This window comes from Artibeus jamaicensis, unplaced genomic scaffold (assembly GCF_021234435.1).
Source record: "Artibeus jamaicensis isolate MK-2021 breed Jamaican fruit bat unplaced genomic scaffold, CSHL_Jam_final contig_465, whole genome shotgun sequence".
Lineage (NCBI taxonomy): Eukaryota > Metazoa > Chordata > Mammalia > Chiroptera > Phyllostomidae > Artibeus > Artibeus jamaicensis.
In genome coordinates, this window is record NW_026521843.1 from 3198935 (window position 1) to 3223315 (window position 24381).

General features: G+C 47.7%; 1 protein-coding gene across 1 annotated transcript; it reads right to left on the bottom strand.

Moving 5' to 3' along the window:
- On the bottom strand, positions 1-23958 carry YWHAQ (tyrosine 3-monooxygenase/tryptophan 5-monooxygenase activation protein theta). The gene is made up of 6 exons (XM_037151810.2): positions 23860-23958; positions 23121-23477; positions 6070-6193; positions 3590-3753; positions 3178-3273; positions 1-1050 (listed from the first exon to the last, which is right to left on the bottom strand). The coding sequence occupies exons 2-6, from the start codon at positions 23412-23414 to the stop codon at positions 991-993; spliced, it is 738 nt and encodes a 245-aa protein (XP_037007705.1). The 5' UTR covers positions 23415-23477; positions 23860-23958; the 3' UTR covers positions 1-990.
- Positions 23959-24381: the final 423 nt, after the last annotated feature.

A 24381-nucleotide genomic window follows, 5' to 3' on the forward strand; every position in this document is an offset into this window, starting at 1 on the left:
TAAATGGTTTATAAAATGTAATTTTATTTTACGTTACTCTGCTGTTACATAGGGCACATTTTCACAAGGCGTTTTAGGACTACAGTCAATAATCAGCAACGCAGGGTCACTAGACACGCTGGGCTCCCTCCCACATGTGCACACATCCACACGGAAAAGCACTAAGGTGTTGGACTTGGACTTGTGGACTTCAACTTGTTTCCCCGTTCCACTGCATTAAGAAATGACATGCACTTTAATTTACCAAAAGCAACGCTTGTATTCTGGCAGCAACATGCTACTTCTACTACATAGTAAAGTGAACACCATAACTACAAAGGCAAGAGGTGTAAGTGAATTTTTATTAGGCAGGGAAGTTGTCAACCGAAACAGCAGCAAATGAAGAGTAAAGGAAACCCCCTGTTGCCACAGACACGCCAGCCCTCCACCACCTGACACGGGAGACACTCGGATTTGTGACCCCCCCCCGCCCCAAAAAGCCAAATGCATCTTCATTCAATCTAAAACTTCGGGAGGCCCACCCAAACAGAACATGTGAACGTGGAGAAGCTGCTTGCTTGAAAGGAGCCCCCAAAGAGGAGCAAGGAGGGAATGTAGAAAGGAGTTATGTAAAACACTCTTTAAATTGCAATTGACTACATTGTCAAATCTTCACAGTAATACAAAACACAGCCACTTGCAGAACTGGTTCAGATTACTTAAATACCAGATACATTTTTAGTCCTCTACATAAGTGTTTGGAAGTTACCTATGTTGATGTGAAATGAAGCTATTAATACTTTTCTACAGCAGTAACTGCACACCAGGAAGGCCAAGACAGACACAAATCAAGGGATGGCGTTTTCCCAAAGCTGCAGCGTGGAAAGACTAGGAACAGTTGACTCCATACACATGAACGGGGCTCTCTGCTCTAGGACACCCAAATGGAATAAGGAGTGGAGATGTGTACAAAGGCTTCTGGAGGGAGGAAGGAGGACACCTTGCATGTAGCTAGTTTTCTGCCCCTTCTGCCGCGTCGCACTCTTCTCCGGCACTGTCCGATGTCCATAGCTAGGAGGAAAAATCGTATTCGGTCACTGTTTCCGAGTAGACAATTATGTCCAATCCTACTATTATGTCAAACTAATTCTGAGAGCAGTGGGTTACTCAGACGATGGAGATTATAATTCAGACAGGAAGTTAAGTTCCCGAAACCCCAAACACCACCAACTCCTCCCCAGAGTGTGTCCCTGCAGACCATTTGCAGTGCATCTACAAAGGGACACACGTATGCACTGAGCACATTGAAGTTTTTTTAACTTACTGATACCAGAGGGAGGGGGAGGGACGGGGAGGGAGACCGGCGGTTCCACGTATGTCCATGCACTCACTGGCGGCTTCTTGCATGTGCCCTGACCAGAAATCGAACCCGCAACCTGGGCCATACTCTAATCAACTGAGTTACCCGGCCAAGGCCAGCTGAGTACACTTTAAAGCTTACTCTTTATAAGTACTACAATTTCAGGAAAAAAGGCAAGGTAACATCCTTACAATTTTTGCCCTCTCATTTCCAGCAGCTCAAAGCTCTTCGTGAAAACACTACTGAAATATAATTTGAGATTCATAAGGCAAAAAACTTCAGGGAAGCGGAGAGACCATGGTCACAGTGACTATTTTCAAGCAGCTGAAGAGCTGTTACAGGGCACAGACATCAGTCACTTTGTGCTGCGGCCAAGTGGAGCTGGACCAGGCGACGCAGTTCCAGGAAGAAGCAGGCGCGCGCGCAGATGCGGAGGGAGGGTTCGGGAGCTCGGCAGGGAACGAAAACAAAACTGATCTCCCGGGGTCACAGTTTAGAATGGGATGATGAACCGAAAATTGGAGAGTCGATATTTATCGCCTGAAACCCATAGCTTACAAAACGATTTCTATTAGACCAGGACACTACTTGAATTTCCAAAAAGCTGGACTCCTATACAATCTTTAAGTTCGTGTTAAGACACTAACGTAAATAAAAACGAAATAAACATCCCCATGAACGGTCTCCACACAAGAACAGAAACCAGTGCAGACACAGGCGGCACCAGGCGTGTCTGGGAACACGCCCAGCGGCTCAGTCCGCATTTCTTCCGCAGAAACTGCTCTTGATCAGCATCGTCACCGCATGGCAACAGGGACTGGCATCTTCACGACTCCCTGCGTGTCAGAACCCACCGCCGTGGTGCTGGTATCAAAAGGAACCCAATCAGCAAAAGGTAAAGCCCCAAACCAGGGCCTGGGGGGAGAACTACATTAGCAGTAAAGGGTGGGTGGGCCTCCTTCCACATTTTGTCCACGGCTCTGACATCAAATTTACTCGAATCCGTAAAAGACACTAAATAAAGCTCGACCTGAATTTTTTTCCTCCATTACTTTTTCTTTTATCACCTGCTTGTCTGAGTAGTAGGAAAAATGAAGAAAAACTGAATTTAAAAGACACACGAGCCGCAGGGAGGAGTTGGCCTGGAGGCAGAGGAGGGGCCGTGGAATCGCAGGTCCAGGGCCTGTCTCGGGCCAACGGTACATGCGCACCGTTCACAAGGCAGTTCTATTAGCAGCAGGCACTTCGTGTGATTTGAGAGAAGTTTAGCTACGGCTCGTGTACCCAAGAGAAGAAAATGCTGAAACTACCTAAGCTCTCCATATTTTTTAAAAGATTTTGTTTATTTTTAGAGAGAGGAAGGGAGAGAGAAAGAGAGGAAAAGAAACAGCAATGTGTGGTTGCCTCTCACAAACCCCCACTGGGGACCTGGCCCGCAACCCAGGCATGTGCCCTGAGTGGGAACTGAACCGGTGGACCGCTTGGTTCGCAGGCCCATGCCCAATCCAGTGAGCCACATCAGCCAGGGCTAGACTCTCCATATTACCCCAATTTATTATCACCTTCCTCCCAATGAAACAGTGATGTGAACTGATTATGAGGTTCCTGCAACTTTTGTACCTTCTCAGGAAGGTCTGATGAAATGCCTATTCAATGGGAAAGCCTGCCCACCAAAGAACAGTTGTCCTATACAAAATATACTTTAATTCATTCATCCACATACTCATTTTCCAAGACAAAGTGTAGCTATTACACGACTGCCCCAAGAAACAGGGGGCCTGAGATAAAATAGAGGTCCTTCTGTTCCGGAAAAGGAGGTGGAAGAGGGAACAACTCACCGTGAGGTTGTCCCTAAGCAGCTGCATGATGAGGGTGCTGTCTTTGTATGAGTCTTCATTCAGCGTATCGAGCTCTGCAATGGCCTCGTCGAAAGCCTGGGGAGACAGTAGTGTCCGTGGTAAACCACCTGCATCAACGCCACCTGGCTAGTCAACCGTTACAAACCATTTGTACAAAAATAGGTCAACGTCCACTTTATGTTCTACTGTCCATTAAGAACAAAACTTGGTGGAATCATTTCCTCAAATTCTGTTTTAAGAAGTTATGGTGGAAAGAAAATGGAGGAGATATCCAAATAAAAATAGTAGAAACCATCCCTGAATATCCAAATAAATAACATACCTAGAAATGAACTATTCATTACCTCAAATAAGCTTGGCTGAAGAGGGTCTCTCTGAACGCACATCTTACCGTTTTAGCCAGTGTGCAGGCCAGCTCTGGGTTATTCAGGATCTCGTAGTAGAACACAGAGAAGTTCAGAGCCAGCCCCAGACGAATCGGGTGAGTGGGTTGCATCTCCTTCTTGCTGATATCAAAAGCCTCTTGGTAAGCTCCTTGGGAATTATCTATCGTTTCTGTGAAGGCAAAAAAGGAAAAAAAAAGAAAAAGAGAAAAGCAGGATACTGAAAACACCCATCGGGTAATACAGCATATTAACACCCCTAACATATACTGCTAGCTCTTGGTAGAATCAGATTTTTCTCTCTAGCCTTCTTTTAAAATCACAGTAGAAACCAAAACGTTATCTAGTACTGGATAGTTAAAAACTAGTTTACAATGTTGCTGGCTTATAATCAGTCCAATAATAAAAAAAAAAACATTAATATACTACGTCAGATTTTTTCTTCACTGGGGCTCCAACAATTTTCTTCTTTTATAATGTTTAATTTTATTACTTGAAAATGCAGTAAGTAAAAAATAACTTGACTGGTATAAGCCAATAATATCTTAATAAAGCTGGGAGGAAAACTGGCTATAATACCCCTTTCTCAAAATAATGAAAAGCACTTTACAAAGATTACCACCACCAAAATCTCTATTTTTGTGACTTATTTTTGAAAACGATACTAACCCTTGGTATCAAGACGTATTATGTGAAAAGCAATATAAAAGTGCCAGCACACACACCAAACTCTGCTCTGACTAGAGTTTGATTACTGGCTTAATAAAACGTCACTCTCCTACCCTGGCTGGTGTGGCTCAGTGGGTTGAGTACCCATCTGCAAACCAAAGGGTCGTCACTACGATTCCCAGTTAGGGCACACCCTTGGGTTGTGGGTCAGGTCCCCAGTGGGTGCACAAGAGACAACCACACACTGATGTTTCTCTCCCTCTCTTTTTCTCCCCCTTCCCCTCTAAAAATAAGTAAGTAAAATCTTTTTAAAAAGGTCACCTTTCTGAAAAAAATGTTCAGCAAGTATTACCAACACTAATTTGATTATCTCCATTTGAAAAGGGTAGGTTTTCTAAATGAGGCCGCTGGCCCATTAGGGATTTGGAAATACTGACCTACAGAAATCCAATGTTCCCGCGCAGCCTGAACCTGCCCATGTCCCCTGCTCTGAAATGGCCAGTGTGTGCATGGGAGCCAGGCTGTTGAGCCCCCCACTAAGGGGGGCTGGCGGGCTGCCGGCTGGCTCTTTAGGAGGCCCTATGGTGCGTAAAGGGTCTCAGCCCTCGTCTGTGAGTGCCAGCTACCTCCACACCTCAGACCGGTGCAGGGTTTTGTGCACAGGACTACAAAGCGCCAAAAAGCCAGGAAGGGGGAGAGCAGATGAACACTGGGGCTGACTTGCCAGCATTGGAACGTTCAGTTCTGTCATACTCAGTTTTGCTGTTTTTACAGCAACGGGGATTTTACATAATACACTAAGTTTAATACACAAATTTTGTTACAACAGGGCAACAAAATTTTCTCTTCATGTCTTTAAACTGATATTTGGATGGTAAAACTGCCTCACTTTCAGTTAGTAACTATGTGAGAGTACGCCTTTTCCAGATGGCACAAAATTGAGAGCAATATAATAGGGTTGTTGGGAAGGAATAAGGAGTTAAGTGATACTGCTACCTAGAACTTGCTGGTAGCAGAAACATACACAAAATTTAATGGGATCTCATTATACTCAGCTACCAGCTCTCCAGGAGAATGCCTTCACTGCTAATTAATTTGATTTGATTTTTCAAATAAGCATGCTAGGCAATTTGGTTATTACTCTTTTCCCCAAATCTGTGTCTTCTGACAAATTATATCCCAGCAATAATACTCTCATTTCGCCACTCCTCACAAATTTGGTTACAAGTAATTAGTAGTCAATGCTATGATCCTTCAAAACAGGCAGTGGTTAACGTGTCAAACAGGAAAACACACCCGGTCTCCACAGCATAAGGAGCTCACTGGAAGCATACACAAAGGGCTCTGGGCCTAAAATTATGGTGAACTACCTTCTACAGCCTAAGAGATAAAGACTGTCTTTAATAATTATCTTAACAGTGTAATCAGAAAGTTTATGAGGATATGTTTATTGATTTTTTATTAGAGAGAGGAAGGGGGAGAGAGGAAAAAAACCGTCAATGTGAGAGAGAAACAGCGATCAGCTGCCTCCCATATGCACCCCGGCCAAGGACCAAACCACAGCCTGGGCACGTACCCCGAGTGGGAATCAAACCCACAGCCTTTTCAGTGTGCTCAACGATGGCTCACCAGCTGACCTGCCCAGCCAGGGCTATGAGTGTGACTTTTTTAACGGAACACATAATGTGAACTCATGACTGTATTTTCATGTAAGTTACCAAAGACCTCCAGACTACACAGAAACTACTGTCATAGTGCCCCATTAATCCTCCCGTCCTGTTTCACATTTTAGCTTTACCCATAAACCAAACACACATACGTTTGCGATCATCACCGCAGGCAACTTCAGCAAGGTACCGGAAGTAATCTCCCTTCATTTTCAGATAGAAGACCTTACTCTCTGGATTAGTTGCGTTGGCTATTAAGTATTTATCCAACAATTCCTGAAAGGAAGAAAGTTAAAACATTAGGCATCTATCACAGTTGCGAACTCCCAGGGCTGCGCAGTCAATCGTCCACAGTAGCTGCCCCACACCACTGCAGACTCATACGCAAGCTGAGAGCAGGGCCGGGTGTTGCACGGGCTGGATGCTCTGGCTCGTGGCAAGTCCGGTTTCTAACGATAAAGCTGGACCACTCCACACGCTGGTCAGAAAGAGCTCGCCTGTTCACTCACGCGTTCATTCGGCAAGCATTTCCTTACATCTGCCAGGCGCCAGGCACCGCGTTTGGCCAGAAGGAAAGGTCATGAAGAAGCCACGAGGCAAAGTCCTTGACCTCAAAAGCTCAGACTCTAATGCAGAAAGGTCAAATGTACTGTTCAGTGCCCACCAGGCCGTGAAAGGAATGCGAGCGAAGGCTGCAGAAGCAGGGAGGCATCCCCGGGAGGGACGCTGGGCCCGTCAGGGAGGAAGGCAGGAACGTCAGGGAGGAAGGCAGGAACGTCAGGGAGGAAGGCAGGAACGCAGCCCCCAGCGCGCCTGCGCAATCGCTTCCGGAGGGGATGGAACCGCGCAACCGCAGAGCAGCCGGTCTCTAAGCCGGAGCCGGCACGAGGCCAAGACGTGTGTCCACCAAACATCGACATAGTTTTAAATATATGTAAAATATATTTTGAGTTTTAAAAACTGTGTTACTATTTAAATATATCTTTAGCCTTCATTTCATACAAAGAATTGTGCACTGCTCCAATGAGCTCGTACTTCCCAAACATAGTTTCCTGCAGAAGGTGTGCCTGGGAGTATAAAAGGTCACACAAGCCACACTTAATAGGTATCTTCTGGGACTATCAATTTTACTAAATGCTAAGTAATTTTAAAACCTTTTTGAATTTAAAAACATTACAAAGATGATAAAATAAAATTCTCATGGAAAATTTAAGACACTGGTACCTACACCCCCTGGGCATGTTTGGGAGAAAAAACAATGAATGGATGTGAAAGAACAGGACGCGTCACCCAGGTGCTCAGTGAGTGTCACTGGCACTTGCTCGGCCAGGCGCCCCCACTCCCCCCCACCCCGCCCCCACTGACACGCCAAGGTCCAGAAGCACGTGGAAGCAAGGAGCAGAAACATGACCATGTCTGCACTGTGGAAAAATTGTCACTGGTATTATCGGTTAACATTACATAAAAATTCGACCCGATATGGAATTGGGAAGTTTGGAGAATCCCCCAGTAAGACTGTTTCCAAGTCTCGTAAATCTGTAACTTAAGAAGTAAAAGGTTGCTTACAGACAAAGTTTAGAAAATGTAGTTCTTACCCGATTAAAAATGGCCTAAATACAAGATTACATATTTTAACGGAAATAAACAAAACCATTTAAAATGTTTTAAATTCTTAAATCACTTGTTAAAAGGACGTGTAGGTTACAGGTAGCATGTAAAAGGGCCCAGAGCTCAGGGGAAGTTAAGCCTAAGACTGCAGTGATGCTACAGAACAGAGCCCCAGAAGCTGATGCGTCATTTAAGGTGGCAGGCACCAAAGGGCAGCTGGATCTGGAACGCTGCCCCACAGGGCCAGCGGCACTCGCTGCCATCCAGGGCTGCGGTCCAGCACCGGAGGCCACTGTGAAGACAAATGTTGCTTCCTCACTCCACACCTTAAGTGGAAAAGCAACGGGAAGATCAACTGTGATAATTTCTTCTCAACATCACCAATATGATTTTACTAGGTATTAACAACAGGAACCTGAGAAACCCCCAGAATCTGAGAAAATATTTTTCCCCTTTAATACCATTTTTACACATAGTGAGACTGTCACAAAAAGGTTACTTGTTTCTGACTCTTAGATTGACTCAGTCATCGCTACTTTTTAAAATGGGATTGTTCAATTAGAGTTTACACCCAGTATTATTTAGTCACCACTATTTAAAAACCTAAACCAGCGTGGACTCTGGGAAGTGGCATCAGACATTGCAAACGCAGCGCATGTGCCGTGGCGACTAGCGCCGCCACGTGCGGCTGTTCTAAGGAGCTAAGACGAGGCCCCACAGAGGGGCTCCGGGACCGTGCCAGCTTCAATGAAGACATTTTCAAGTCATAGAAAAGAGCTACTGGGCGGCACCTTTAAGACCTTGTGCTTTCTGGTTAAATTGGTGGAAGTGTGGGACCAGAAGGAGGTCCTGAGGTGAGAAATGGGATTCCACCGCCAACCCCTCCGGAGCCCCTCAGGCCAGATGGGGGTGCCCGCCCCAGGGCTGAACCCCTGGCACACGGCCTGTCAAGGACTGGGGGAGCTGCTGAACAGCCGACTCGGCATGAGCTGCAAGCCCCCCTTCCTAAAATTATGAACTCTGATTCCCAGCTCGCATGCAACCAATTATGGATGATTTACGGTGCTGGCTTTCACAAAGCAGCTTGGGTGTCATTTCCATCCTGGAGGGCGGCCAGGTGGCACGGTTCTTTGTCAGGTGCCCCCAGCTCTCTGCGAAGGGCCCAACAGGTACAGAGGGACTGTGTCTCTCCACAGGCTGACAAGAAGCAGAGCTCTTACTTTAGCCTAATTAAAGACGGGCGTTCTGCTGAGTGCCCTACTGACGTGATCACGGCTGCATCAGGGTCACCTGCACTGGCCATTGCTCATGCCACAAAGAATAAAGGCTGTGAGTACTTACGGCATGCGGCCTAACTGCACAACTCAAAAATCTCAATACAGAACAGAGAAAAAACACAAAATGGTAGCAGCTCCCTGCATAAGAAAACCTTTCCACGTAAGGTAAGTCAGGACAGAGGAGCCCGTTGTAATATTTACATATTTAAAAGTCCCCTACAAACTTACATAGTTGTCCCTGCCAGGGAAGCAGGAGTGCCCCCTATGACTCTGTCGCCAGCTGCTGTGTGGCCCTGGGAGGCCTGGGAGCTGGGCCAGGGCTCCCTCAGGGGGACCCTGTGCTGGACCGAGGGACAGAGGTGGATGGCGCATTCCGTTCTGGGGACCGAACGGAGAGATCAGTGAGGAAGGCAGGGAACTTCTTTCCCAAGTGGACTAGGAACTGAGGACCACCTAGACTAAAAACACTCGAATGGGAGTGCAGAGGAAAGGACACAGGCACCGACACAGGCCACCTGAGGAGAGAAGCAGGGGCAGCGCCGCATCACTGAGAGCTTTGAACTTCTTTTACATGGGAAGCACCTAAGAGCCAAACGAACACTGATCCAGTCAACCACGGCACATCATAACCCCTTTTATAACTAGTGTTTTGTGACTCCTCAACTATTCTGAAATGAAGTCAGGTGATACCATATCTACACACAATCTGAAACACACATCAGCGTCCTCCATAAGACGTAAGAGCAGTAAGACCTGCGAGAAACAGCAGGGGTTTCAAGGTGCGCATGTCCCCAGGGCTGCGGTGCTGAGCTTATCTTGGCGCCGTCTGCTCCAAGAAGCGCCATGAGTGCCAAGAACGCATGGATGTGGACTTGTGCAGTCCACCCCCACCATGAACAGCCTGGCCGGGCAGGCTGCAAACCAGAAGGACAGTCTGATTTCACATGGCAGTTACAGTCTGGGGTAATTCTGTATGCACTGAAAACACTATGTTTAAATGTGGCACAAAGTTAGTTCTCGGCCTCAGATGAAGGCAAGTTTCTACCTGAACAGCCAGGGCACTGAATCCAAGGCTGGCCTGCCAAGCAGGTCCCTGCCTCTAGTTCAGAATGTTCCCCCGTGTTTCCCATTCACAACATGCCGTGGCCGGCTGGTCAAGGACCCGGCACAACGCCTGTGGCAGGATGAGACCTGTCTGTCGGGCCGGCATCAGCATGGCCCAGCAGCTGGCCCGGATGGGGACGACAGCAGCAATCCAGCGCTTTCCTTGAATTGCTTGCTTTTTGAATTCTTCACTCCATCAGAACAGTGACACGCACAAGTTAACTACCAACCTACCTTTCTAACAAACACCTCCCTGTCCTCTCACTGTTTTGCTCCTTCAGTGAAGCTGTCTTTGGAAAAATCATTACTTCATACTGGCATCTTCGATTCAAACTTAACGTCCCAGGATTCTTCCTCCCTTGTTTATATCTTCTCTTCACACACGGTGAGACTCCTCTTTCCATTTAAATAATAGCTAACAAATGCAATCACACACAACTCCAAAGTCAAAAACCAAGTTTCTCCCGTGCCCTTCCCTGGAGGGAGAGCCCACTCACAGCCCCTGAGAGCTCCCCTCCCCCGTGTCAGCGGACTCCCCCGCTGCTCTGCACCTTGCTTTTCCCACATAGCCACCCCGCCGAGGTCACTCCGTGTCCCCAGACGGGATTCCATGGCATGAGCACAAGGTCATTGTTTAAAGAGCCTCCTAAGTTGCTTCAGATCTTCTGACGTTCCCAACCATATACCACATGTGCACCTGATCTTGGATTTTCAACTGTCCCCCTGGAAGCAAGTTCCACTGACACCCCCACTGGCCAGGCAGGGCTGCTCCTAGTTCTCAACACCCTTCTGAACAGAGTTGAACTTTTTTATCTTTTCCAATCTAACAAGTGAAAAAAAAATCTTACTATAGTTTTATTTGCAATTTTCTAATTTTATAAATTACACGCCATAAATGAAGTAGAACATCTGTATGACTTTTTCTAGTAACTGGGTTTTTATCCTTTGCCATTTCCTAATGTTTTTTTTTCCTTTACTGATTTCTCTTTATATGTTAATGATAATAGTTCATTTTCCAGATGTATCTCATAGGAACTTCACATACTTAAAGACTTGTCTGGCTATAAAATATCATTTATTAATATTTCTTTAGTACATTAAATCAGATATAGTATTGCCAATGTTTCTGACAGATATGAGAAGCAGAGGTTAATGTGACTGTTCAATTTCAGAACAAATAAAACACATGAGCAGAAGATGGAATTGAAATACAACCCTGCCCTGGCTGGTGTGGCTCGGTGAGCGGAGTGCCAGGTCCCCGGATGGGGGAGTCTGAGAGGCAACTGATCAAGGTTTTCTCTCTCACATCAGTGTTTCTCTCTCTCCCCCCCTCTCCCCCCCTCCCCTCTCTCTAAAAAAATAAATAAACAAAATCTTTAAAAATAAATAGATAAACAAAAGAAATCTGTGACCCGCCACCTTACCAGAGATGCAACAGGAGTTCCAGAGGAGAACAGAGCGAACAAGGGAGAGATGTCACTCGGAGACGCTGGCTGAGCCCCTCACAGCACCAGTGCAAACAGGGGTTCCCGCAGTGGGGAAGCGCACCGAATCCCAAAGACGGTGCGCTAAAAACACATGCACACCTGGACTGTCACGGTGCAACTGCAGAACGCCAAAGACAGGAAAATTCTTACAAGTAACCAGGAAAACGGTGTGCGACCTACAAAGGAAGGGACGATGTGACTGACAGCTGCTTTTTCGTCAGAAACCAACCAAGTGTCGAAGTGCTGAAGAGACAGCTGGCAGTTAAAATTCAATAACCGATTCAAAGTACCATGTAAAGGCAGGCGCAAAACACATTTCCACACTAAGACAGAGGTCCCGCACCTTTACTGAAAGAAACTTTTCAGAGTGGGGAGGAGGAAGTAATTGAACAAAAGAGAAGTCACCAGTTACAATAATTACAGCAACTAAACTATCAAGGAACTGAAAAATTCCTGGTCATAACCTGCGAAGTCTCCACTCTCCCGAAACTGGCACCACAGAACAGGTACGAGATGCTGAACAACAACACGTGCAACGCCTTATGTTTGCAGAGGACGGCGTTCTGAGTTCTTCTGTCTTGGTCACATGCAAAAGACAGGGTGGGCTACTAACGGACACCTGTTCCCAACCTTTTAGAGGATTATGTAAAATTAAGGACAGTTAGCTTTTTTCCTTTAATCAAATAAGTACCTTTAAGGCTGCTCTTCCTAAAATTTGACAACTATGATAACCTGCTACCAGGAGAAAATGTTTCACTGGAACAATCAGGAATCTCAAACATCTCAATAGCCTCCTGTCCCTTTTAAGACAACTGACAGGACGAGGGTCCATCTGAGACTGTGGTGGCACCATGCTAGCCAGCTGTGTACGTGGTAAGGACTCGCCCAGCCGCCCCGACCCCAGGGGGCAGTTCACTTTCGCAGCTCGGCACCTCGTTTCTTCATCTGTAACATGGAATGCGTGGCCACGCCTGCTGTACGGGGTTGTTGTGAAGGCCCAGCAAGCTAATACTGACTGCCTGGAACACGGCTCAGTGAGGCTAGAAACCTCCATCACCACGCATGGCCACCCAACCCTCCTCCTAGACCCGAGACACCGCCCCCCACAGCCCTCTGAATGGGCCGCTGAGACATTAGAAACTTATTTTAACAACATCAGTTTTGCCTTCCTAATACAATCTACTGTTGATTCTCCTCCCCCACTCAGTTTTCTGTCTCAGGAGAGGCCCTCCGTGACCCAGCGAGGACCTGGGTACCATCCTAACTTCTCTGGGCTCGCACCCCGGGCCCCCCACATTCAGTCACCCAAGCCCCTGAATGGAATCTCCTCCAAGTCTAGCCTCTGGAAAACCTCTCAGACCAAGAAGGACAGAACACTCCGGGAACCTCTGTGACTGTGAGCGACCGAAGGGAAAGACGTCCTACTGTGCACACGGGACTGCGTTCCCCGAGGCCCCCCAGTGCACCCTCGAACGCCCCTCCCCATACCCCACCTCAGCAAAGGCCATCACACCCTGATGAACATACACAACCACACACAGCTGTAGTTCACCAAGGCAGACAGACTGGGATTACCAAGAGAACCAAGGCAAATGCCAATTTCTACACTTGCTTCCCCTTGGAGAACCTGCAATTTACTGGTATCCGGAAACGCCTTTAGCCACTGATTTGTGAAGGAAAAGACAAATGCTAGCAGGAAAACAAGTGTTTAAAACAATTAACTCATTTGATTTTTAGAGAGAGAGGGGGGAAAACTGGGGGTGGGGTGGGGAGAAACCCCAATGTGCTGCTCCACTCGTTCATGCTGGTTGATTCCAGCACGTGCCCCAGTGACGGCGACCAGAACTGCGACGCTGGCGTATGGGGACGGCACTCCGAACAATGGAGCCGAGGCCAAGTTTAGATTTTTTTTTTAAGGGGAAAAGAAACAGAGCAGTAAGTCAAATCTCAGTTTGGTCGTAAGTAATCCAACTAAACAGACATACTGATAGCTGATAAAAAGACGTTCTAATAATTAAAATAGGTCACAACTGCCTTGCTCACTTAGTAAATAGGTCAAGTTTTGCTACATCCTAGGGACTCTATTAAAAATAGGTAACAGCTTATACTAGCAAAGACACCAGTGTACTTTCATATGAGCTTTGTCTTTCATAAGTCTCTGACAAACTGAATTAAGCCATTTACACACTGTAGAAACGATACAATTATTTACAATGAGTTTTCCCTCTGTGGCTGACCCTCGCCACATACACTTGCCCCCGATGTATTATTCCACACAACCCTCTAGTCCACCAGCGCTGCCGCGGGGCAAAAAGGAAAGAACGGGGCCAAAAAGAATTAAGAGGCTACGGGAAGAAAATCACTGAAACTAACCTTACTGGGTTACTGCTAACAGTCAGCACAAAAGTGGCCTTAGAAAATAAAGTACTGCTTAATAGTTTATAGAAGAAAAAGACAAAAATGAAGTCTTTATTCTTACATACTCTTAACAGCTTACCAATATAGACCTGAACTGGGCACACTTTACTTTAGGGACAGCCACAAAAGGGTCTCAGGACACTGGGAAACTCCAGACAATACAGAACTGGGTCTCATTAGTAGACTTGGTGAGAAAGAAAATACTACATTCTTTCATGGGGAGAGAATCAGCGCAAAGGTGAGGAAATACACCGCCCAGGAGAACCCCAGGCACCTCCTCGGGGCTGGAGAGCAGAGAGGACAGTGAGAAAGGCGGACACGGAGGCTGCAAGTCTCTAAATCCCATTATGGAACTTGGATTCCATCTAATCTGGTAATGACTGTGGTTTTGTAAATTTTTATTTATTGATTTGATACAGAAAGGGAAACACGATCAATGTGCTGTTCCCCTTATTTTCATGCGCTCACTCGTTGTTGCTTGTGTGCGCCCTGACCAGGGATGGGACCCACAACCTTGAAGGACCTGGATGGTCCTCTCACCCACTGAGCTCCCCTACCCAGCCAGCGCGGCTGTGAAAATTTAAAAAGCAATAGTTATTTCCTCCCTATGTCTTTTAAAGTAAAACCAGTAAATTAGTAAAAGAGATAAAAGCGAGCCACTCTAGTTAAAGAGCATGAATGTATAAGGGCCCAGTTCTCCCCCACATCCACACGAGACCGAATTCAGAGAAAGGTGTAGTGACCTCGGAAGAATGAGGCTGTAAAAGGCGGCCTTACAGCAAAAGGCAGTGGGAACGGAAAGAGCACCTGTTTCAGAAAAGTTGAATTTGCGGTCACAGCTAACCGGCGAGTAGCTAAGCAAATCCATACGCCTCGGTTTCCTTACAGGCACACACGTCTCCTCTACCCACAAACGCACACACGCGGGGCAAGGAAACAGACCCGAAAGTCTATTAATAAGCTGTAATTTAAAATGAGCGCAGTGACACCTAAATTACATCTTGCAGCACAGGTGTGATTTCAACACTTAGACGGGGAGACGGCAGCTTGACGACGACGACAAAGCAGTGAGAAGGGGGATGAGAGCAAAGCGCGGGAGCGTCTGGGAGAACAGTTTGGCCAGAGCGCAGACAATGGGGTGATCACACGCCGTCCTTAAGCGAACCTTTTTTTTAACACTCACCAAGGATATGTATTTATTGATTTTAGAGAAAGAAAGGAGGGGGGAGGAAAAGAGAGAGCGGGAGAACCATCAACCGGTTAGCCGCCTCTTCGTGTACCCACTCTGACGGATGACTGAAGCCACAACCCAGGTAAGTGCCCTGACCAGGAATCGAACCTGCAACCTTGTGGTGTGCGGGACAACACCCAACTAACTGAGCCACGGGCCAGGGCTGCAAGTGAACTTTTACGTCACATCACTTCTGATCATTTTCTCCGTAAGCAGAGAATTTCAGATCATGGGGACCCTTTATCCGCGACGACTGGAAAGCCACATGAAAAGAAAGAGGGCTGGACCTCTTCCTGACGCCACATGCACAAATTAACCGGAATGAACTAAAACCACAGTCTAGGAGCTAAGACAGTAAAATTCGCCATGAAAGTGCGAACGTTAATTTTCAAGATGTTGGATCAGGCGATGGTTTTTTAGACATTTCAATGAAAGCACAAGCAACCTAAAGAAAAAAATTGGACTTCATCAGACTTAACAACTTTAAATATTTGGCAGGTGTGGAAAAGGAGAGAAAATAAAAGTTTCTGTGGAACCACCAGTACACCAGTTCCTCTTACCCAGTTTTGCTTTCCTTGGTTTCAGTCACCCATGGTCAACTGCAGTCCAAAGCTATTACATGGAAAATTCCAGAAACAAAGAATTCTCAAGTTTTAAATTGCATGCTTTTCTGAGTACTGTAGTGACATCTTGTGCCAGGCCACTCCGTCCCGCCCAGGATGTCAGTCACCCCAACCACCCCCTTGCCCAGCATCTCCTCCCTGCACGAGCTCCCTGCTCTGTCCGCCTGTGAGTAGCCCCCTCTGTTATCAGACAGACCAGCAGGGCTTGTGTGCATTACTTCACTCGGTCCTGGCCCAAAGCACAGGAGCAGCGGTGCTGGCAACTTGGATGCCGCAGAGAAGCCCAAGTGCTTCCACCGAGCAGAAAGGTGCACGTGTGCAGGGAAAACAGTATCAACAGCGTCTGGCACCTTCCGAGGTTTCAGGCGTCCTCTGGGGGTCATAGCCCCCGTGGGTAAGGGGGGACAACTGTAACCTGATGAAGTCAAATCAATGTATACCACTTCCTATTTCAAATGTCAGCCCTTGGATGTTTAAATATCATACATAATTTACATATATAAGCTAAATTACACAAAAATTAACTTTCATAAGGCAAAAATAAATTAACGGAATGCCTAGTCCTTCCAAAATCTAACTTCCTGACCTCACCCAGAGCCAACGGCCTGGCCTCTGCAGTCAGCCTCCACACCAGCGAGAGCAGTTTCTGACTGAGGGTGCGCGGCCGGCCCTCCACGGTCCCGACCTTTCTGGCCACAGTGCGGGGCCATCAGATCCCTGAGCAGGCCTCATAAGCACTGAGGCTCTGCAAAGCATACATACCACCAAATACTTGGCAAAAAGCACCGGGCTGAAAGGTCAGAACACTTCATGTACATTTTACTGCAGATGATGATGCACCTATTTAAAAGAGCAAAACTTTTCTGAGCTTCATTCAAGTAATGTCTGGGGCGGAACGAGCAAAACGAGGGAAAATGGCAGGACTAACTCCTGTAAGTAACGTCAGCAAGAGTCACTCGGGCGGTCAAAAGTATGACTTGAAAACCAGCACCGTTCAGGTGTCGGAGCATCTCTACGTCCCTTGTCACTCATCATCTCCCACAACCCCCTGGGCACAACACAATGTCAGACTGTCCTTTAAGAAAGCACTGGCATTCAGTTTACAGAGGGCCTCAGAGTCAGTCTCTCCGCTGCCCCAAGGGAAGCCTGCAGCAAACACCCAGAAGAAAGAGCGTTTCAAGTCAAAGTTAGTAAACAGAGGACACCACACAACAATACATACTCAGTACCACACGGCCACGTCCAACCGGGCAAATCGTCCAAGTGACCAGGAAGTCGTGGAGCACTGCTCATCTGGACAGAAAAAATGTGTACGGGGAGTCGAGATCCGAGTGAAAGGCAAGTTTCACCGAAGCTGTTCTTTGAAAGCTCTGGGGCTTTCAAACCAAAATGCCAACAGCCCAAAAGGCCATTACCTACCAACTCCTCACATGCTCAGTCTGCGCTCAGGCTGGGCGCTGGGGAGCGAGGAGACATCACATCAACCTGACATTGCCACTCCCAATGTAAGGAGGCAGAGGCCAACACACCACTGCGACCTCTTTGAGCGTCACAACGAATGCACAAACGCTAGGTGCACACTCAACTCGCGCAGTCTGGATGAAGGCATATGTACCCATGTACCTCAAAGCCACATCGGCATGAAGAGCATTATGCTCACTACACCAGGTTCCCTCCAGCCCCTTCCCAGCCAATCGCTGGCTCCGGTGCTGCAGAGGCCAGTAGTCTTCTGATTCCTCACCCGCAGACGACTTTCGCATGTCCTGGAGTTTCCCATAAACTGAATCACTCGATGTGCTTTCTCACGCAAAGCTTCTTTCACTTAGCATGCTTTGGAAATTCCTCTACGTTCTAGTGCATATCAGTAGTCCATCCCTTTTGGTTGTACATAGTATCCCGTTTCTATGACGGTACCACAATCTGTTCATCCATTTTCTTATTAATGGACTGTTTCAAGTTTTCTGCTCTTAGAATAAAGCTGTTATGGACATTCCAGTACAGATGTTTTTCCGGACCTACGCTTTCATTCCCGTTTTGTAACTACATGGGGGTGGAATTTCTAAGGGGAAAGATAACCTTTAATTATGGAAAACTTCAAACATACATAAAAGAATAGCATCATGAATTACCACTAAAACCAGCTACTGCAATATTAATCCACGGATGCACAAGTTCACTCCGTCTACACTCTGACTTTGAAGCAGTGGGCACCATCACCATCACTTCGTCTTTTAACACATCAATATGCGAGTCATAGTTTCAAATCTGGTCAAATTATCACGAAATAGTCCATAAGTCTTCACTGTTAATTTACCTATGGATCAGGAGTTTAATTAAAGTAGCAATGAATGAACTAGAATTTTTCTTCCATTCACACCTTTTAAACAATGCCTCTATACCACAATTATACGTAGCCAGCCAATGAATGACACAAAGATATTTCCCTGCCCCGACTGGTGTGTGGCTCAGTGGTCTGGGCGTCCTCCTGCCAAACCCAAAGGCCGCTGGTTCAATTCCCAATCAGGGCACACCCCTGGGTTGCAGGCCAGGCCCCCCAGTTAAGATGCTGACCAAATCAGTTAATTCCTTACACCCTAGTTCTCTTGACTTTAAAATGAAAACAATACTAGTAATCTAACCTATGGGGACAAAATGAGTGTATGAAAGTGCTTAAAATAGTGCTTAGCATACAGTAAATGCCCAATAAGTGCTAGTTATAATTTTAATCACAAGCCTATAAAAGCAGGCACCACCACCAATTTATAGATGGAGAAACAGAACCTTAAAAAACCAGTAGACCTGCTCTGGCCGCGTAGCTCCGTTGGGTAGAGCACTATCCCGCTACGCCACAGCGGCAGGTTCGATTTCCGCTCAGGGCACGTGCAAGAACCACCCAATGAATGTATAAATAAATGGAACAACGAGTCAACCTTTTTCTTTCTCTAAAAACAGTAAGTAAAAATTTTTAAAAGAGCTTAAAGAACTCATCCATAATCAAACCCCGTAAGGTTATGGAGCAATGATTCAAAAACTGTCTAGATTCCAGAGCCCATAATTTTTCCATTATGTCAATAAAACTATATTGAGATTCATTAACTATCAAAAATAAAATATAAGCCATGGCTGGTGTGGCTCAGTGGACTGAGCATGGGCCTGCGAAACAAAGGGTCGTTGGTTCAACTCCCAGTCTAGGCACATGGCTGGGTTGCGGACAGGCCCCCAGAAGGGGGCGTGTAAGAGGCAAACAGACATTGATGTTTCTCTCCCTCTCTCCCTTACTTCCCCTCTCTAAAAATGAATTAAAACCTTAAAAAAGTATCAGTCAAGCTCTGGCTGGTGTAGCTCAGTGGATTGAGCGCGGGCCTGTGAACCACACAATCACGGTTTGATTCCCAGTCAGGGCACGTGCCTGGGTTGCAGGCCAGTTCCCAGCAGGGGACTCATGAGAGGCAACTATACATTGATATTTCTCTCCTTCTCTCCTTCCCTTCCCCTCTAAAGATAAATAAATAAAATCTTTTAAAAAATTAAATTTAAAAAATCAGTCAAAATAATATCCAGCACTACATATTTTCATTGAGCTTAATTAGAACACTTAACTAAATCAAGCCCATTTCTGAATTAGGTTGCCGGAGCATTTATATACGGACAAAGACGACTTTTCAGGAAGTTTCCATACACTATTTTGAGTGAGTCTTGCTGGAAGAGTCGGAACACAGACTGCAGTTCCTGAATTGTTTGATGCAGTGTACCCACACAGCCTGCTCAAGTCAGCCTACGAAACGGCCATCGACATGCAAGGGAAACACGGGGCTGAGACAAATGTCATCTCGCACTCTCTCTCAGTATCTCATCACTCCAAGGCAGTGGCAGTGTCATTTCTTACAAATGACAGGTTTTGTTCCCCAAGCCCCAGAAGAGCTCTGTGGACCCCTTTGATTTCATCAGCTCGCTGGCACCTCACAGCCAAGTTCTTAATGACTCACAAGCACCTCACACATACTCTTCACTGCCCGGCTGCCATACAACCTGCCAACCTTTTGTTTCAACTCTGCTCTTCCCAACAGTCCTTATTAGAACTACCAAGGACGCCTCTGTATCGTTCTCTGAAGCCATGTCACTAAAGTCATTATTAGTGTTTTTTCAACATTTCATATACCGTTGAGGACATGTTCTTCAATCTGGACTTTAAACACCACTCAGCCCTGGTTGGTGTGACTCAGTGGATTGAGTGCCAGCCTGTGAACCAAAGAGTTACAGGTTCAACCCCCCAGTCAGGGCACATGCCCGGCTGCAGGCCAGGTTCCCAGTAGGGGGCGCAGGACAGGCAACCACATATTGATGTTTCTCTCCCTTTCTTCCCATCTAAAAATAAGTAAAATCTTAAAAAAAAAAAAAACCACACCCACTCATCCCAGAGTTGGGAGGAAGTCGGAGCAGGGGCAGAAGAACGGCTAGGATCTATATAACTGTGCAGTCCCAAGAAATCGGAAGAGCCCTAGAACTTTTAGCTCAACCTTGTGGCTTCACAAATCACACTGGAGTTAAAGAACTTGGTGAAATCTTCTCTAACATCTCCCAGATTCCACAAAGAGTTTGGTCATTCGGGCCCTTTTAATCTTTCTGCTCTTCAGATTACTCATTTAGAGTTTTAACCCTTTTTCCTGCCCTTTTATAGTTCAGTTGCCCCTCAATACAGTCCTTGTCAAAAAGACTGAGAGTTGCCTACCATGTTCATTTTGAGTTAAACAGTCCAAATAATTCCACCCCCAAATTGCTCTAGGAAGGGAAAGAGGCCGAGAATCTTGGCTGCTTAGGACCAAAAGTTCGCCTATCTCCATGTTACTTGTACTAGTCTTATAAATACCAGCTTCCTCCAAATCGAAACCTCCTACCTGTTCACCAAAGGAGAGAAGCACTGCAGCACTCATACCCAGAAACTGCAGGCTTCGCTCTTCTCTCACCCTATTGATGGACTCCTGACCATGAACTCTAGGTGCTGCCAGTGCATGTCACTCAAAAACCATCCCAAAGTCTCCAGTGTCTCCCCTCAGTCTATCGAAGGGGGAAACTCCCTCTGCTGCCCTTATTTAGCCCTTACCTTCTTTTCCAGGCTTTTCTCCTGCAGCAGCTCCGCACACACTCCACTCCAGTGCCATAGAAACCTTCTTCCGGACCACTGACGCCCCCCCCTCCCGCCTCCCTGCTCACCATTAGCTCCAAAACCACTCATTGGGAAGCCGCTCCTGGAGTTTGTTTCCTTAAAACTATAGAGCTTGCTCAAAACTGTTTTATGGAAATAATGTATTATTCGCTTGTGTATTTCTCACACACCACCTTATAAATTACTGGAGACAAGTTCTGTGGGTCTTAGCTTTGTTCTTCTTCACACTGCTCATGAGCTCAGTGCCTTGCACACACTAAGCTCTCAACGCAGTTGCCAAATTGAAGATGGCCTTTCCTAAGATTTTTTCATATCCTCACCTGAGGACATTTTTTCATTGCTTTTAGAGAAAGAGGGAGGGAGAGAGATACACCCATGTGAGAGAGAAGCATGGACTGGTTGCCTCCTATACGCACCTGGACCAGGGGCTGAACCCACACCCTTGGTTTGTGTCCTGCCCGGGAATCACACCGCGTCTTTCAGTGCTGGCATCACACTCTGACCCACTGAGCCACACACGCCAGGGCCCTGGGATTTTCCCTTTAATAGGCTGGCCATTAAGTCACAATTAGACTCAAGCCATTTTACCAATAAAAAGTATTTATGCCTCCAATTAATCAAGCCAAACTCTTCCATTGCACTTGGTATAAAAAAAAAATGTGTCCTAATTTCAAAGGTTCTCTCATATTGAAATGATTTCTATGCAAGGTCTGCTCTAACATAACTTGTCTCACCTTCAAGTAACTTAGTAATTAAACAAACTCTCCTCCACTTACCCCATCATAAAAACTAAAATTTACAAGAGCCACAGGTTAAAACACATATTCCTTCGGCTCAGAGTTAACTTGCTAGAGAACAGGAAAAATCTGGTGATAATTCCGAATTACAGCAGGGTTAAGTATCAAACTGCAAGTAATTACTGAACAGAGAGAGACTGAACTGCACCGTGTGAACGCCCCTCATATCTAGAGAGGCTTCTCATTAACGTATGGGCATCGCGGTCTGCTACTGAAGTCTACCGTCACTTTGAAGTTGGTCTATTTCTTGAACACGAGCAGTTCAGTTCAAAAAGGTTTTCTAGGTGCCGCCTCTGTGCCAGGCAGGGCGTGGGGGCTAAGAAGACAAGAAGACATCAATGACTACACCTAATGCAAATTGTCTCTAAATAAAGTTTCCTGCCCTTGATGCACACACTCTGCATTGCCTTTTTTTTTTTTTTTTGCCCTTTTACCAGCTACCTCCAACAGCCAAGATTTTGTTCAGAGCCCATGTTATTTATTATATTGGAAAAATAGGTTAAAGAAGTTAAAAAATACAGAATAAAATAAACTCCTGCCTCACCAATCTAACAGGACAAGGAAGCTCTAGAGGGCTGGAGGGAAGAAGCACTTCCCTCTCCATTCCCTCTGGACCATCACCCATCTGGCACGCTTGTCCTTCCAAGTCCACCTACATGAACTACAATGAGGAGCAAACACCTCAAAAATCAGCACGCCTCCTGTAAAAGGGGTAGGCACAAAAAAGGCACCTGCACAGTTCATGTTTAATTGGTAGAAACGACTCTGCAGCGTTAAAACACTTAAGGACAGTCCAGGGTAGTATGCTGACATTTAAATTAAAAACTTATCTTTGATCAAAAGAGCCACGCAATGACAAAGCTAAAAACGTGTTTCACTCTAAGAGTGAATCAGAGCGGCCCCTACTCCACCCAGCAGCCGCACCACCAGGCCTGGACAGTTCAAACGTGGGGAGTGGCCCTGAGACCCCACAGCGCCCGAGGACTTCAGTCCAGGGCATTAGTTTCACTGCACCCTGAAATGTACCCGGATTATTTTGTTCTTTAGATTTAGCTGTGCCTTTTTCACATTTGCCCGACTTTCCCCCCTCCCTCCTTTTTTACAGAGGAAAAGGCTCAATAGATTCCCCTTACTTGAAAAGTGAAGCATCTGTGCAGGTTCTCAAAGTAAATCTCCATCCCTCGGTTTCGGAGGGAAACCTAATACATACATCGAGTCCCACGGAACCGAAGCCGGGAGCCCGCGAACTGATTCGGATGTTTCCAAGTTACACTGCACGGCAGCAACCTGGGAAAAGACCTCCTCACCCTGGAAAAGCGGCTTCTGAGTCTCAAGTGCAAGAGCACACGAAGGAGGTCAAGGCTCCCTCCTCCAACCCTCTCCGCCAGCCCCAGCCCGCGTGTCTTCCCGTCCCCGTGGCACTCTCAGTGGGCAGACCTCACACCCGGGAGCTTCCGCGGACCCGGCGCGGCCCCCCGGCTCCCGCGGACTCACCAGGACCGTGGTGCAGATGGACCGCAACTCCGACTCCACTTTCTCCCGGTAGTCCTTGATCAGCTGCAACTTCTTGTCCGAGGTGTCAGTTTTCTGCTCGATGCTCGAGATGACCCTCCAGGCGGACCGGCGGCCCCCAACCACGTTCTTGTAGGCCACCGAGAGCAGGTTGCGCTCCTCGTTGGACAGCTCGGCGCCCTGCTCCGTCACGGCCTTCATGCAGGTGGCCATGTCGTCGTAGCGCTCGGCCTGCTCGGCCAGCTTCGCCTTCTGGATCAGCTCCGTTTTCTCCATGGGGACGGGGAGGGCAGCGAGGGCGAGCACCGAGCGGATCGGAGGAGGCGTGCGGAGCTCCGGCTGCGGGCGGCGGGCGCGGGCAGAGAGGCGGGGCGGCGCCGTCAGACAATGCGCCCGTCGCCCCAGCCACCCGCCGCCGCCGCCCCTTTTGTCTGTCCCCGCACGCGCGGCCCGGTTGAATTTCCCTCCCCCGCCCACGTTCCCCGCGGGGCGCCCGGGACGCCGAGGGGTTCAGGCGGAGGCGACCGAGGCGGGAGGAGGAGGAACGGCCGCTCCCGCGCCCGCCCGGCCCAACATGGAAGCGGCCGTTGGCTCACACCTTCCCGCCGGAGCCGTCCCTAAGGAGAGCGACGTCGGGGCCGGCCGCTGCCCAGGGCCGGCCTCGCGCCGCTCTAGAGTCTGGCCAGGCCCGCGAAAGACCAGGGACGACCCTGGAGCTCACCTTCACGTCTCCACGGCCCCGGCGCGAGTACCACCACTTTGATCCGCTTTGGGCTTTAGCCGAGGACCCTCCCGTCTCAGCCTACCCCGGAGCCGAGGGGCGGGCCACCAGGAGACTGCCCTCGCTTGCACAGCCCAATGAAACGCCGAGCTGGCCCTGAATATCCCGCCCCCCCGCCCCACGGATGGCCAATGAGAGCTGAGCGCGCGGAAGGGGGCAAAGGGGGGCGGTACGGGCGGGGAAAAGCGGAGGCTAGGAGGGTGGGTCGGCTTGGGCAAGTTCGGTTGGCCCGCAGGCTGCGGCTTTGGCCACGGGGTTTCCTCCAATTAGATCCAGGGTAAAAGGACGTCACTGTTGCCATTGCGATGCTGTTACCGACTCCCCTAGTCCTCCCCACCATCCCCAGCCCGGGTGGGTGCGGCCCGAGAGCCGGAGGCTCGCACGACCTCGCCTGCGGTGGCCGCGTTTCCTGCCGCAGCATTGGTGCAGATGGTGCATCGCATCTTTGCACTAATGCAGCTG

Coding starts and splice junctions, on each gene's coding strand:
- YWHAQ (XM_037151810.2), bottom strand. CDS start 23,414: ATGGAGAAAACGGAGCTGATCCAGAAGGCGAAGCTGGCCGAGCAGGCC. Junction 3,754..6,069: donor CTGCGGTGATGATCGCAAAC/GTATGTGTGTTT, acceptor TTGCCTTCACAG/AAACGATAGATAATTCCCAA. Junction 1,051..3,177: donor TGCTTAGGGACAACCTCACG/GTGAGTTGTTCC, acceptor TTTTCCTCCTAG/CTATGGACATCGGACAGTGC.